This window comes from Cryptomeria japonica, chromosome 1, assembly GCF_030272615.1.
Source record: "Cryptomeria japonica chromosome 1, Sugi_1.0, whole genome shotgun sequence".
In the NCBI taxonomy this organism is placed as follows: Eukaryota; Viridiplantae; Streptophyta; class Pinopsida; order Cupressales; family Cupressaceae; genus Cryptomeria; species Cryptomeria japonica.
The window spans coordinates 548600668-548616141 of NC_081405.1; the positions used below are offsets into that span (position 1 = coordinate 548600668).

Consider the following 15474-nt stretch of genomic DNA (forward strand, 5'->3'; position numbering starts at 1 on the left):
ACATGTGGTAGATGGCAACATTGAGAAATACAACACACAATTTATAGCCAGAGGTTTCTCTTAGAAGGAAGGGATTGACTATGAAGAGACTTTTGCCCCAATTGCCAGATATACTTCTGTTAGAGTTGTCATTGCCCTTGCTGCATCTAAAAGATGGAAGATTCGTCAGATGGATGTGAAGACAACTTTTCTGAACGGGATAATAGAAGAAGAAGTATACTTAAAGCAGCTTGAAGGGTTTGTCATACATGGAAATGACGCATATGTATGCAAGTTGAAGAAAGCCTTATATGGGCTCAAGCAGGCCCCTCGAGCCTGGTATGAAAGAATAGATAAATATCTTCTGGGCTTAAACTTCTTCAAGAATGATGCAAATCCGAATTTGTACTTCAAGGTAATAAATGGTGAAATGTTGATACTCATTTTATATGTTGATGACTTATTAATTACAAGAGAAGGTCACCTAATTGCCAAATGTAAGCAAGACCTTGCTTCAGAGTTTGACATGGACTTGGGTCTTTTACATTATTTCCTTGGTTTAGAAGTTTGGCAACAAGTAGATAGCATCATCCTAAATCAAGGAAAATACACTATTGACATTCTAAAAAGATTTGGAATGATGGAATGCAAACCTATGTCTACTCCTATGGACACAAACTTGCACAAATTAAAGGAAGCGGCAGTAGAAACAGAATTTGCAAATCCTACCTTATACAGACAAATTATTGGGTCCCCAATGTATTTGGTTAACATTAGGCCTGACATTTGTTATTCAGTTAATGCTCTTAGTCAATTTATGTGTGAACCAAAGGAGATGCATGTTGAATTAATTGATATACAAAGGAATCCTTATATTGATATAAGAAGTGAAAATTGCATTAATAAGATTTGAAAGATCCTATATTCAAATCTGATATAAACATTAACATAAGCCACCGTCCATATTAGCTCTAAAAAAACAATTCTAACTATCAAAATGTGATAATCGTCCTTCAATATATAACTCTTGACTTCAACTTCATAATACAGCAATGGGATTATATTAAACTAACAAGAATATTCTTTGATCAGCCCTTGCATAATGCTATTTTGTAGAAGTTCAACGTTTATCAGCATCAAATATCTTTAGAGTGTTTTGTTTAATGAGATAGTTCTCTATGTCCTCTAGAATAGTTGATTCTCAAAATCACAGTATTTTTAGATGAATCAACTATATTGTACTCAAATGTTTGATTTAAATATGTTTTTTCGTTGTTACAACAAGAATAATTTGAGAATAATGGTAAGCATCCAAAATCACACCGAAGACATAAAATGAGGCAAAACTGTAAATAAGAAACCAAATGAAGTAAATAGCTTATTCCTTGCATTATTTATCTTCGACAATAAATTATAATCAACTAAAAGAGTGCCAATAAGAAGTTCACTATGAAATTCCGCTTATCATTAAAAATGTAATAAAAGAATAAAGGATCCACATGGACCAGCCTAAGGCAAATAAGACTGGATATCCTCTCTCCATGTTTTCATGATCAAAAGCCAGTTTGATTCAAAAAAATATGATCAACTGCAATGCCTATGGTGCAGCAGATTTATACTATTGTGAGCCTGAGTATTCAAATCTGCTTTGAACATAATTTAGTAATTAACAACAGCGAAGTAACAACAGAATAGAAGACTTTATTGTGGAAAACAGCTACTGCATGAAAGGGCTATAAATCTGAAATCCTATAGCATATTTCAAAACTGTGCATGTTGTACATGCACATGTACATTGCCATTGCCATTGCCACATGTGAATCCAAAGTAATCAATTCATTGTGTCATATTTTTTAGGTGAAAAATCCACAAATATAAAGCATGCCATTATTTTATGGCAATATTACAAGCAAAATTGAAGATCTAAATGAAATCCATTGATGAATTTCAATATGATATCTGTTAAATGCTGAGTTCTCAAAGGTGATCACATACAGCATTTGTGTACTCTGTGGTGGAGGATTTGCCCCCAAGGTCGCCAGTACGATATTTTCCTTCTTCAATCGTCTTCAGAATTGCATTATGAATTTGATCTGCCTTTTCTTGCAGTCCCAAGTGGCGAAGCATGGTTACAGCACTAAGAAGTAAAGCTGTTGGATTGGCAAGGTTCTGCAAACAGAAAAGCCTTATAATTAGATTCTTGCAATGAATATCAAGAACATTCACATCCTTCTCATAACTTAAGTGCACTCAAATCAGTTAATTATATTTTGATGCTGAACCTCACCTTGCCAGCTATATCAGGTGCTGAACCATGTACAGCTTCAGCTAGCGCAAGCCCACTCTCTCCTATGTTGCAACTATAACACCATGCATGTCAAACAACATAATATTTCAGACCATTAATTCCAGAATAAGGGGCATGCAAGGTAAGAAATTATTGAAAATTACCTTGGTGTCAACCCCAAGCCTCCGATAAGACCAGCACAGAGATCACTAATAATGTCACCATACAAGTTAGGCATCACCAAGACATCAAAGAGTGTAGGATTTTTTACAAGCTGCAGTACAAATATGCATTTCACATTGTCAGAGCAACAACTAAAGCCAAAATATTTTTCTGACCATCTTGCAGGAGAGGAAAAGTGACAAAATTGAAGCCCATGTTTTTCAAAAGAAACTCAAAGAAATGCTATGCTGAATATGGATACAAACATATTACTTATTCTTCATATACTAACCACAAAGATAGAGCATTTAAATATGAGGAATTAGTATTACAGAAATTATTAATTAACAATTGTCAATAGTCATTATGTAGATTAATGTAGACGAATTAAGCATACGTACACATAAAACAAAGTGTTTTTCAATCATTCAAATCTGTTTAAATGACCTAATTTTTGAGACTTCCACAGAAACCATATAAACAAAGAATAATGTTGAGTTTTATAGGACGATTGATATCTTAATACACAAATTTAATCGGTAACATATTTTCTTAAATTGAGAATGATGTGAGCATAACAGTTGCAAAAATTTTATGGTGTAAAACCTCTCATAAATCATGTAACTCGAACTCAGCATGGCATCATACTCTAAGACATCAGCAAGTCTCTCAACACTGTTCCTTAAATATCAATAGAAAACATTTAAGAATTTAATCTTGCCCGTATCAAAACTGATCTAGAGGGATTTGAGACAGAGATGAGGGAAATGTACCCTTGAGGAGATGTGTCTCTGGTAAAGTTAGAAAATAAATTCTACTTTCAGGGCTCATCAGAGAATGAGATGATAACTCGTTAAGAAAAGAATAGAAAATTTAAGTATAGAAAAATGATTGAATGTTAGAATAAATTAAATAACATCCCAATAATATATAATCACATTAATGCTAAAATGGAGGGATCTTCTGGTGTTCTTTACTGATGACCAAGACAATAACAGTAAAACGAATTCAAATAGAAAATGTAGATGCACACAAAAATAAGAACATTACAGTGACTTCTTAACTGAGTATTAACAAATACAAATACAAAATGTGTTGGATATATTATAGATTAATAGGACACGAGTTACCAATGTTGGTTTTACATTAGAAAATTGGTGGTTTAACATAACACACAAATTAGGAGTGTTATTTACTTAGTTGAGATTTTACTTTTGCTTCCTTGTGTAGGTAATTTTATGGATAGCCAACTGAGCTTCCGTTTGTGGGCCTATTTAATAGGAACAATTGCAACAAGTATTGCTTGTTTGTAGCTTTGTTTCTGCTGAAGATCTATTGCTCTAATATGGTATCAGAGCCAAGCCAAGCAAAGCCTGTGGGAGTGCTTGAATGTGATTACTTGATGGTATTCAATTAAGAGGATTTTCAGAGATTCAGAATCTATAGATAGTGTATTCAGGACACAAATCAGGGGCAAAGCCAGGCAAACCACTGGAAGTGCATCAAATGACCAATCGGAAGGCAGTAGCACATCTTGAAATCAAGAGGGAAATGATTTTACCGTGATTAACCTAACACTTCAGAAGGAATTGCCCTAAGAGGAGATTAAAGCATGCAAAATGTTGATGACGGTGAGGAGCATGAAATGAATTAGCCAGAGGTGAAAGACAGATTTGCATTTGTCATGTCACATGAACAATCCATGGAGACATTTAAATCTCTCACTTTAATAGATGAGTGGAATCATTTTGTTGAAGAGTGTGGTGACATTCGTTTCACATTGGAAAATGGTGCCTATGCATTAAAAAATGTTAGATATGTTTCAGCATGAATAAGAATATTCTTTCTATCAATTAACTAAGAATCCTCTTTTTCCTGTCAACTTTCAAGCCATCAAATGTATGGTCAAAACTGTCCCCAATGACCAGGTGATTGCAGTTGGTATTGGTGAGAGGGAATTGTACAAGTTTGTTGTTCCCAAAATGACAGTCATGCATTGGCAGTGGTGGAAAATAACAAGTATTTTGGTATTGAAGGTATCGGCACTTTAATTATCTGTATTTGTCTCTAAGCTAGACTAATATGGTGAATAGACTTTCATCCATTCAAGAATGTAAGAATGTGTTTGATGGATGCCAAATGAGAAAATAGAGTCAACACTTAATTAATATCAACAAAGAATGAAGGGTCAAACGAGTCTTGGACCCGGTTTATGCTAACTTGTGTGGCCCAATATAGACACCCATTGTGTCTGAAGCCAAGTTTTTTCTTGCTGATTGTTGATGACTTTTCTAGGAAGATGGAGGTATACTTCTAGAAAAATAAGCTTAAATGTTTCTCTCATTGTTACAATCAAAACCCTAGTTGAAAAACAAGCTATAGACCTATTGAGTCAATGAGGTTGGACAATGGAGAGGAATTTCCCACCGATCAATTCAAGGATGTCTGCAAAGCGATTGATATACACGACTTATATACTCCACACACTTCACAACAGAATAGAGTTGTGGAGCAGAGGAATAAGATAGCTATAGGAATAGCAAAGTGCATGGTGCACAACATGTGCCATGCCAGTACTAGGCGGAAGCTATAAAAAAAATTCTGTCCTTAACCAAAGTCCTTGTAAGGCACTGCAGAATATTTCTTCACAGAAAGAATAGTTGTGAAGAAGACTGTCAATAAGTGCCTTGCATGTTTTCAATTGTATTGCTTTTCACCCTAATTCTTGCACAAAATGCAAGTAATTTGGATGCAAAGACTAAAAGGTATATATTTGATGGCTATAGTGAATAGTTGAAGGCATACAAGATACTCAATTTCTCTACAAATAGGATTGTGATTAGTAGTCATGTGATTGTTGAAAAATTGATTGTTCAAAATAATCGGATAATCTATTCAATGATATACAACCGTATATAAAGAGTTTACAAGACGGTGTTCTATAAAAAGAACAAATCGTTTAAGTGAACTAAAAAGCTAAAAAGCCTAAAATGCTAAATAAAACTTAAAAAGCTAACTATGCGTCTTTAATAAAGAAGAATAGTTTCACTTAATGAACTAAAAAAGATAAAGAGCTAAATGACCATTAATAAATAACTAAATAAAGCTACCTAAAATATAATTAAATATTCTAATACCCTCCCTTAATGGTCATTCTATCTACTAACTACCCTACAAAAGACATTGCAGGTCTTTTGATAAAAAATGGAAAGAACACTTTGTTGTGAAAGAGACCCTCCCCGGATCTGCAAAGTGTGAATGATCAAGAATACCAAAATCGAATTGAAACTTGAAAGTTGAAACCATGATTTTGAGGAAAATTTGACAAACCCTGCAAAACTGAAGAAACAAATCATCATTTTTTGTGGAAAAAAATGGTAAAAACCCTAAACAAGACCAAAAAACTTTAAAGGATTTTTGAGGAAAAAATCAAACAAAACCCTTCAACGTTGTGTAGCAAAAACCTCAAACATCACACGGTAAAACACCAGACATCACGTGGTAAAACATCAGATATCACGTGGCAAAATACCAGACATCACGTGGTAAAACAGCAGACATCACGCAACAAAACACTAGACATCGAGTTGTAAAACAACACCCTGATTTTTGAGGAAAAATCAAGCAAAACCCTCCCATGATTTTTTGTGGAGAAAAATCAGAAACCCATCAAAAAAAACTTAGCCATTGCTCAGAGAAAAAAAACTTGAGTGTGTTTTTTTGTAGACCCGAAAAATAACCGCGCGCCTGAAAAACAAAAATTTGTAGTTGGAGGCACACAACGCACAAAGAAAACACGGAAAAGGTGCCATTAAAAATCCCCAAAAAAACCGTAGAGCCATCGTAGGTAAACTTTGTGCCGCTGGAAAAATACGAAAAAATTGCTGGCAAAAAAAATTGCCGAAGGCATGAAAAAAGCGCCAAAATTGCCGCCACCGCGAGCACAAGAAAATCGCCTTTAGGCGTGGAAGAAAATCCCGCCTAAAATTGTCAGGCCCCAAAAAAAACGTGGAAGAATTTTTGCAGGTTGTGGGGGGAAAAAAAAATTCCCATAGAAAATCGTGAGCACAAAAAAGCGCAATTTCAGGAAAAAAACGCCGCTGCCACAAGTCAAAACACGGGTTCTGAACGCATCGGAAAAAAAAGAGAAGTGTGCCCTTCTTGAAAAATAGACTTCGAGTGCCCTACCGCGCGATTTTCCAAAATTTGCGACTTGCAGAAAAATACCTATGTTTTTCAAAGGAAAAAGCCTTCGAAAATTTCTAGAAAAGGATGCCCTGAAGATTTCAAACCAGAAACCCTAGCTCACCGAAAACAAATCTCGAAAACTTCTTAACAATTTTTTCATTTAAAAATTGATAAAAAAAATTCTGGAAATAATATCCAAGTAAAGAAGCTAGGAATTTTTTATTTAAAAAATTCGCCAAATCCTGACAAACCCCATCAACCCGCTCTGATACCATGAAAATTTATTGCTCAAAATAATCAAATAATCTATTCAACGATATACAACCGTATATAAAGAATTTACAAGATGATGTTCTATAAAAAGAACAAATCGTTTAAGTGAACTAAAAAGCTAAAAAGCCTAAAACGCTAAATAAAGCTTAAAAAGCTAAATAATAAAGAGCTAACTATGCCTCTTTAATAAAGAAGCAATAGTTTCACTTAATGAACTAAAAAAGATAAAAAGCTAAATGACCATTAATAAATAACTAAATAAAGCTAATTAAAATATAATTAAATATTCTAATAATTGTGGATGAGAAGATGTATTTCTTCCACGATGATGCTAAATATACAAACAATCTTGTATCGAAGATTAGTATTGATAAATATGGGGTGAAATTGAAAAAGGCTTGGAACAAATCATGGACTTGAGAGCATCAAAGATTTGTAGATCTGATGGTAGCACTCAGAACCCAAAGGAAAGCCAACAAAATAAACCAAAATGACATTACAATAGTTTGTATGATGTATGAGAGGATCAAGAACTAGATGACAAACAAGATGATACCCAGCCCTCAAGAAAGCTCAAAAAAATGAGCATTGATGACCAAAGTGGTATTACACCATGCTGAAGGATGTTCAAGAAGATGAAATGCCAACATAAATGGAAGGTCAGTCTACATGATCAGGAAAACCTTTGGTACAAGGTGGTGAGAAAGCAAAATTTTGCCCTGGTGCCTAGTGTTTTCCAAATATTCAAATTGTGCATGTATGATGAGTTTATTGTTGGTACAAGGTGAAGCAATGTAGTCACAAAGGATCTTGATCAATCCTCAACTTGGTTCCAATGACTTCACTCCTAATTAGGGAATTCTCAAGATGGGGAAGAAGATAGTCTATCATGCATGCAATAAACATATCGAGGCTCACCAACATTACATTTACCGATCGGTCGATAATGACGATGTTTATCTTTATTATTGTCCTACAACAAAACAGATTGCAGAAATAACAACTAAACCACTTAGTAGAGATAAATTTGTCAAATTTAGAAATAAGCTTGGACTTGAATTCTAGTTTAGTTATTAGGGGAGGTGTTAGATATATTAAAGATTAACAGGACTTATAACCTATCAGTTTCACATTAGCATATCGATGGTCTAACATAGCACACAAAGGGAGTTGTCTACTTTGTTAAGATTTTACCTTTGTTTGTTTGTGTAGGTTGTTTCTTGGAAAGACAACTTGCCTTCCCTTTGTAAGCCTTTTAAAGGCACAATTACAAGGTATAAGTATTGCTTGTTTGTGGCCTTAATTCTACTGAAAGTCTATTGCTCTAACAAAACACACACACAATATATATATATGATAAATAATACAAGACTACAGTGAACAGAACAAAACTCTAAATACTCTTTGCAAAGGTCATCCAAAAATGCCCATCAACTAAATGCACCCTTTGTAATTGCATACTAATTAAACCCAACTTTGAGTTTTCTTGAGTCTCCTCCCCAAGGTTTAAAAAGTGGGTCTAATTCATTCAAGTCAAAGATTGGTGTATATATAGACTAGGTTGTCCATTATCTTTGATGAAAACTAGTACTTCATAACAAAGTGAATGAAGCTATCTGTAGACCAATTCATCTCGATAATTATTGCATAGCAAGGCATTCAAACTCTAGTGCTCCACCACCATGCAAGCTCCATCATCCACTAGAAGTCAAACTAACAAAAAAAGAGTCATTTTCCTCCCTTTTGCATGGATTATTTAGATTGAATTAATAAGCATGCACAGCTCCTATGTACAATTAATGTTGGAGATAGCATCATGAAATTCATTTTTGATCCCTAGAACACCAAGGGTACTGCTCTACTAGGATTGGACACTTACAATTTAGGATTAAGGGCATACACATTCATATAAAGAAGGGTGTTCATACGGAATTCGTTAAAAAGCTCCCATCTAGAATCTCTCCACCAAATGACCAATATTTTTTACTAACATTCAATACACCCCCATAAATATCACAAGGAAAGAAAATTTTATCTACTTAATGGATCATCTCAACCACTGACTGCATAAATGAAACTATTTAACGGACTCTACTAATCAATCAAACATAATTTGTTTAATCTTCTTTTCTATTTCTTCTTGAAGCTTTTCCCACCCACTCCAATAACCATTAACTAAAACTACACCATATGCCTACGTTTGTGTTGAACACAACATATTATACATTATTTTGGAATCTAGCCAAAGCTCTATTAGAAAACTGATCAAGACTCGAGGTGACTCCTGACTCAACTAGCAAAATGCATTAAGTTGATACAACTCATAGGCAGGCTGTAATTTTCATTCTGTTTTGTCTATGATTTTGATCAATAGATTTGGAAGTTTGCAGCCAAGTGGAAGACCAGCCTAAGAGAAGAGCTTAGAATGATTTTTGAAGGTTTGTTTGAAGATTCAAACTATTTTGGATTGTTTTTTAACAAAATTTATTTTAAATTTTATTTTATGAATGTTTGCCATAACATTTTTTTGAAACCCTATTAATTTGATTTTCTATGTTAAAAACAGCGAAGGCAAGTTCAACGCAAGGTATCAGCACAAAAGTCCTTGCATGAAAGCATGGAAGACTACGTAATGTTAAGGGAAAGGTCCATTATAATTTTTGTAGGCTTATTATGAGGGGAGGAATCAAAAGATTAAAATATCACCTTGCAAGAATACCTAAACATGATGTGAAGGCATGTCCTTAAGTGTGTAAAGAGGATATGAGAGAAATAGATACCCTACTTACCATTGTTGATATAAATAAAAAAGGAAAAGATAAGGACAATGGAAACAAGACAGCAGTGATGAATGCTAATCCTGATCCATCTACAAATACCTTTGTTGCCCCCCACACATGATTTTCTTTCGTCTACTAGTTACATTTTTGAGTGTTCTAGCTGTCTTCCTTCACTCAATGTTGAAAGTTCTAGCCATCTTCCTTCTTTGCTCAGTTTTTTATTCCACACAAACTTTTGGCACTACAATAATTTACCCTTCAATGTAGAGAACAGCCCAGATTGGAAAGTATTGGTAAATGCATTGACAATTGCTAGTAAAGGGTTTAAGACTCTAATAACTAAGGATTTGAGTAGGACCATTGCTAGAGGAAGCCATAAAAAATAAACAACTAGAGGTTATTGATCAGAAGGATAGATGGCCAGAATAAGACTTTGCTTAACTTTCTAGTGGCTTTGAATAGCATATTCATGTTATTGAAGTTTGTAGATGCCATGCATGAAGTCAAAAATGTTGAGGCTTTGTGCAATTTGGTGGACAACATGATCCACAAGGTTGGGGTTGAGAATGTTGTGCAAAATTTCAAATTGTCATGGTCAATGCAACAAGATATGTCGCCACGGGGAAACTTATTATGGAAAGGCATCCCGCTATTTCCTAGACTCCTTGTGCCACACATTGTTTGGATTTGATGCTAGAGGGCATTAGGCGATGGAGGGATCAAAAGCACAATTGAAGACTATAAATAAATCACAAAATTTATCTACATCCATACTTGGATCCTTTCTTTGATGAGAAATTGATGAGCATACACTTATACCAAGAGGGGGGATGGACAGTATAAGATGATCTTTTACTCATTAAAATTTAACAACCACAATAAAGCAATCACATTAGATCTACAATTAAGAACACAAGATTTATGTAGAAACCCTTTTAGGAAAACCATAGAGAAGGATTGCTTGGGTCTACTATCCAAATCTAGCCAAAACAAAAATAAAATGATCTTACAATATTTGCAAACACCAACCCACTAGAGACACCAATCCCCATTTACAGAATCTGCAAGCACCAGCCTACTGGAGACACCAATCCCCACAACTGGGCACCAACTCAACAAGAGTCACCAATCTCTTTTTTTAAGAGGCACCAACCTTTGCTACAAAATTTCACCTTTTGGATGTTGCTTCTTCAACAAATGATGAACGTATTTTTTTGCACTTTAACAATTCACAAAATCTGCTAAGCTCTTTGTATTTGAATGATAAAACATTTTCTCACACACCATAATTACAAGTTACAAACATGCTTCACCTTTTTATATTGGACACCAAAATTAAATACATAAAACACATGGTCGGCCCTAAAAAATTAAATCATTAATAAAATTTCATGAGTTGGCCTCAAATTACTTCAAAAAAACAAATTTCAATTAGTCGGCCTCTAATTACACCTCTTCAAAATAATAAAATTCCATGAGTCAACTTCCAATTACACCTATATCAAATAATAAAATTTCATGAGTCGGCCTCCAATTAGACCTCTTTTAAAATTGAGTTAGCTTCCAATTGATGCCAATATAAGTTATATATAACAACTATCTCCCAAACTTTAACATCAACAACCTTTGTCATCAATGACCATATTTCCAACAATCTCTCTTCTTGAACAAAACACACTTTGACATCAATGACAGCATTTCCAACAAAGCCTATACAAATGGAAAAGATCTTGTGCAACCAAGAGTGACATAATTCGCCATCAAGTTCCTCTCTTTGAAAAGAATTGTAGGCACAATTCCTCCTCTCAAGCAGATGTTTGTGGTCAATGCCTAAATGGAGTCTTCATAATTTAAAAAAAAACAAAGGGGAGAAGGCCAAAGAACAGTCATTAATGAGATGTTTATTAGAAGAGCAAAGGAGATACTAAGAGTAAGTAGCAATTACAAACACAATTTTATAAGCAAATTATATATTTGCTGTTTTTTTGTTTGTAATGATTTAAAATTTATTTTCAGTTTTTTTTGTTGACAAAAAATTTGGTCAAGGTTATGCATTTGGTGGATGGGAATGGCATGCCAATGGTTACCTCTATGAGGTCATGAATAGGGCCAAAGAGGCGATTTCGCATTACTAAGTTGGAACAGATGAAAACATGAGATTATTCGGTGCATCATTTATTATAGATGGACAAACCAACTCCACCAGCCAATACATGTCTTGGCCTACTATCTAAACGCAAAGTTCTAGTTCTCTAAATTAAGTTAAACTTCTCTAATAATTTAGAGCTGATGAGGTCACGGCAGAATTATAGACAAAATTCTTGATAAGATGGAAGTCTACAAGGGTGTGGACGGGGGAGCTCTTTTGCTTAGCTCAAGCAATTCAAAAGCGGAAAAAACAATTAAGTAAAAAAATAATCTTTTAATCTTTAGTTTAATAATAGAAACTAGAAACTAGAAACTCGGAAGTTTGAAGTTAAACAAGCTCTAAATTTTTTACTTAATTCTTATATTTTTTAAATGTTTTTTTGTAGATTTGTGTTGCAAATATTGCAATGCTAGCACATCAATTCTTCTGAAACTAGATATCCATGTTTTGTCACAACCCTATGGTGCTTATGGATGTGAATGCAATCGGAGTCTATTTGAGAGCATCTGTACAAAGAAAAGAAACAAGTTGACCTAGAAGTTCTTTAATGACCTTGTCTTTGTTCGGTACAACCTTCGCCTTCAAACCAAAAAGGTGTAGAGTTTTTCACATCACGCCATCGACTTAGATGACATCAATCCTTATGCTGATTGGAATGTAAAATAAAAACATAATGATAAATCATGTTTACTAATGAAGATATTGCTGAATTGGAGAGAGTAACAACACAAGCAGTAAAGTTAGATGCATTGGAGGAAAACGAAAGCATTTTGAGGAAACAATTAGCCCTCATTGATTCTAACTTGACTTCTAGTTTGAGGCCCAAAAAATTTACACAAGGGAAAAGAGGATGTAGATAATATTTGGTTGTTTTGACATATGTAAACAGTTATAGTGCTGTTAACAATTATTATTTATAATCTTGTTATAGTATGATGTATTGTTTGACTGTGCACTTTCAGATTTTGCACATTTGAGGGTCATATGATGTATGTTTAAATTATGACAAATTGACGATCAAAGTAGACTTGTGTGTTCTCTAATTGTGTTAATTTTTATTTTTTTGTGTGTGCAATTATGTTTTTCTTTGCTGCAATTTTTGCCTAGTCTGTGTAGAGTCCTGATTTTGAGTCCAATTTTTTGGCTGCCAAGTCCGCATTTCAAACTATATGCTTAAAAGAAAGAAATCTTGTACTGCATAGATGCAAAAGTTTGTAACTTGTGAGTACTCGCAAGTGAGGATTGAATTGGCAAGGTATTTGCCCAAAATCTCACCAGAAGCATCATGAGTCTTGGATAAAAACTTGTACCACTGCACATATAGACACTTGGCTCAAACCAGCTAAAAATATTATTTTTCCACCTCTATGCAATTTTCTCTCGTACCCTTGACTCCTTGACTTCATTGCATCAATTTCCAATTGATTTGGACTGGTTTTTGAGTACTCTTCAACTGATTCAACATATTTATCGAACCAGATTTGAAAGGCATATAACTTTTCTTTTGTTATTTTAGTTTTGGTGTTGTATCTTTCATTTATGTTACATTCTTGCACTTCTAAAATTTCAGTATTTTGTTTTTTGTTTCTTTTTTCCTTTCTCTTCTTTAAAAGTTGAAGCTTCATTTTTCATTTATTTTTGCTGATGTTCCCAGCTTTATAAATATGGATGGCATCCACAAGTAACTGTAGTGGTGACAAGCCCAAGCCTGTGCATGGACGCATGGCTCAATGGATCCGATAAAAATAATGGCGCCATGAGGATGAGAGTACCATTCACCTCAAATATCACCTTGCATAAATCCCTTACCAATAAGTGTAGCTGTATAATTCATTGGAACTAGAGATTATAAAAGAGATGAAAGTTGCCCTTGTTTGTACAAGGAGAAGAAATTAGAAAAGAAGAAGACAATTGAGGAAATTGCAGTTGTGATTAATTCTCCTCCTAAGGGACTAAGTTAGTGGGCTCTTGTCTTAACTTGAGGCAAGTATGGTATGCACTAATTTTTGGTATTATAGCAACATACCATTATCTGTGAGGAGCCCATATTGGGAATCATTAGTCAATACATCGACAATTGCTGGAAAAGGGTTCAAGGCACCTAGTCCATATGATTTGAGTTGGCACTAGATGAACTAAGTCATGCAAATTATTCTGGTCATAATCAAAGATCAAATGAAAATTCAGCACAAAAAGGGCTGCACTATTTTCTCTAATACATGGACATATGTGTAATGTCCCCACCTTGGAATAGAATTTAATGGTAAATAATAATAACAATATGACAAGACTACAAAGTAAAAAATGTAAAGACTCTGTGCAATATGTTGTATAAGGCAATCAAGAAGTGAGTGTGGAGAATGTCATCAATGTTAAACCAGGTACTTAAATTCCATCACAAATTTGCCCCTTCATATCAATGTTGTGTGAATGCAATGCTAAGATGCATAATGACATTTATCACAAACTCTGATTCTGTCACAGAAAATAACATTGAAACTTAAGATTATATCTGATTTAAGTAAAAAGAAAATTGAACATACCATCATACAACAATTATCAATAATGATCTCCTCATATTGAATTTCAGGGTACTTCTCTGCAACTTCACGACAACACTGCAAAAAGGAGAAATGGCAATACTGTTAGCACATATATAAGCACCCAAAAGAAATTTCAGGATCAAATATTGGCATGAAGAAAGTATTATCAAAGTTAGTTATAGTGGATATCAACACCAACTACTCACAATATCTCAGGACAGTGCATGCTTAGTATTTGAGTTAACAACCATTCCAATTCCATTAAAAAATTAGAAACATAAAAGTACCCAATGTCTTAAAAAGATGATTTATCAAATGTGGTTCCAAGAGACCTGCAGAAAAAGTCCATCTGTTTTCTTCATTATGTTAGCCTTGTGGATCGCTGATACCCTTTGTCTACCATGTGTCTTGGCATAATGAAAAGCATACTCAGCTACTCTTGAACTTGCTTGACGAGTGATGATCTTCAGGCTTTCAACAACACCTCTCACAACCTGTAAAGCAATAATTAGGCATGCAAACTCCACAATGTAAAACAGAAAATGAACACTTCCAAGATGAGAAATGCAATGGAAATCATATAGCCTCAGCAATAGCTTAGAACTTAAGTTTAATAATTAGCAAAGGTTGATCAAACCCTAGAGGTAAGCTTCCCGTCTCTTTCTCTTTTCATCTATATATTTAGTTTATTTAAATTATTTTTCTTAAGCAATTCATCCCACAACCAAGTTCAAATATATTTGCATACTCTCAAACATGTATTTATAAGCATCCTCCCAAAGTAAAAAAAAAAAGCCATTTGTTTACAAAAGGAAAATTATACTCAACCTTAAACTTCTACAATATCAAGCAATATGCTGCTACAAACCAGTTTAATTGAAATGAATAAATAAAGAGGACAAGAGAATAAAGATAATTGTCATAGACACTGAAACATACAAAAATGATCGATACCAGAAAACAAAGAACTAAAAGATTCACAGAATCGGCATTAAGTACACTGAATACAGATATGCTAAGAGAAGAAAAAACTGGTTGCAAAGTAAAATTTGCAACTTGCAGTTTCCAAGAAAGATTACATGTGCTCTGCACTGCACACCCCGTCCTTTTTGA

At 34.2% G+C, this 15474-nt stretch overlaps 1 protein-coding gene across 2 annotated transcripts in view; it reads right to left on the minus strand.

The window, feature by feature from the left end:
- Nucleotides 1–1660: 1660 nt before the first annotated feature.
- The window catches only part of LOC131044895 (isocitrate dehydrogenase [NAD] catalytic subunit 5, mitochondrial), a 64848-nt gene continuing 51034 nt past the window's right edge, over nucleotides 1661–15474 (minus strand). For both annotated transcript variants that reach the window (XM_057978374.2, XM_057978375.2), the window contains exons 4-8: nucleotides 14694–14855; nucleotides 14362–14436; nucleotides 2431–2540; nucleotides 2267–2339; nucleotides 1661–2148 (exon numbers count right to left, since the gene is read on the minus strand). In XM_057978374.2, the coding sequence (XP_057834357.1) occupies nucleotides 1957–2148; nucleotides 2267–2339; nucleotides 2431–2540; nucleotides 14362–14436; nucleotides 14694–14855 (612 nt within the window). In that variant the 3' untranslated portion in view covers nucleotides 1661–1956. The remainder of the gene's footprint in view (nucleotides 2149–2266; nucleotides 2340–2430; nucleotides 2541–14361; nucleotides 14437–14693; nucleotides 14856–15474) is intronic.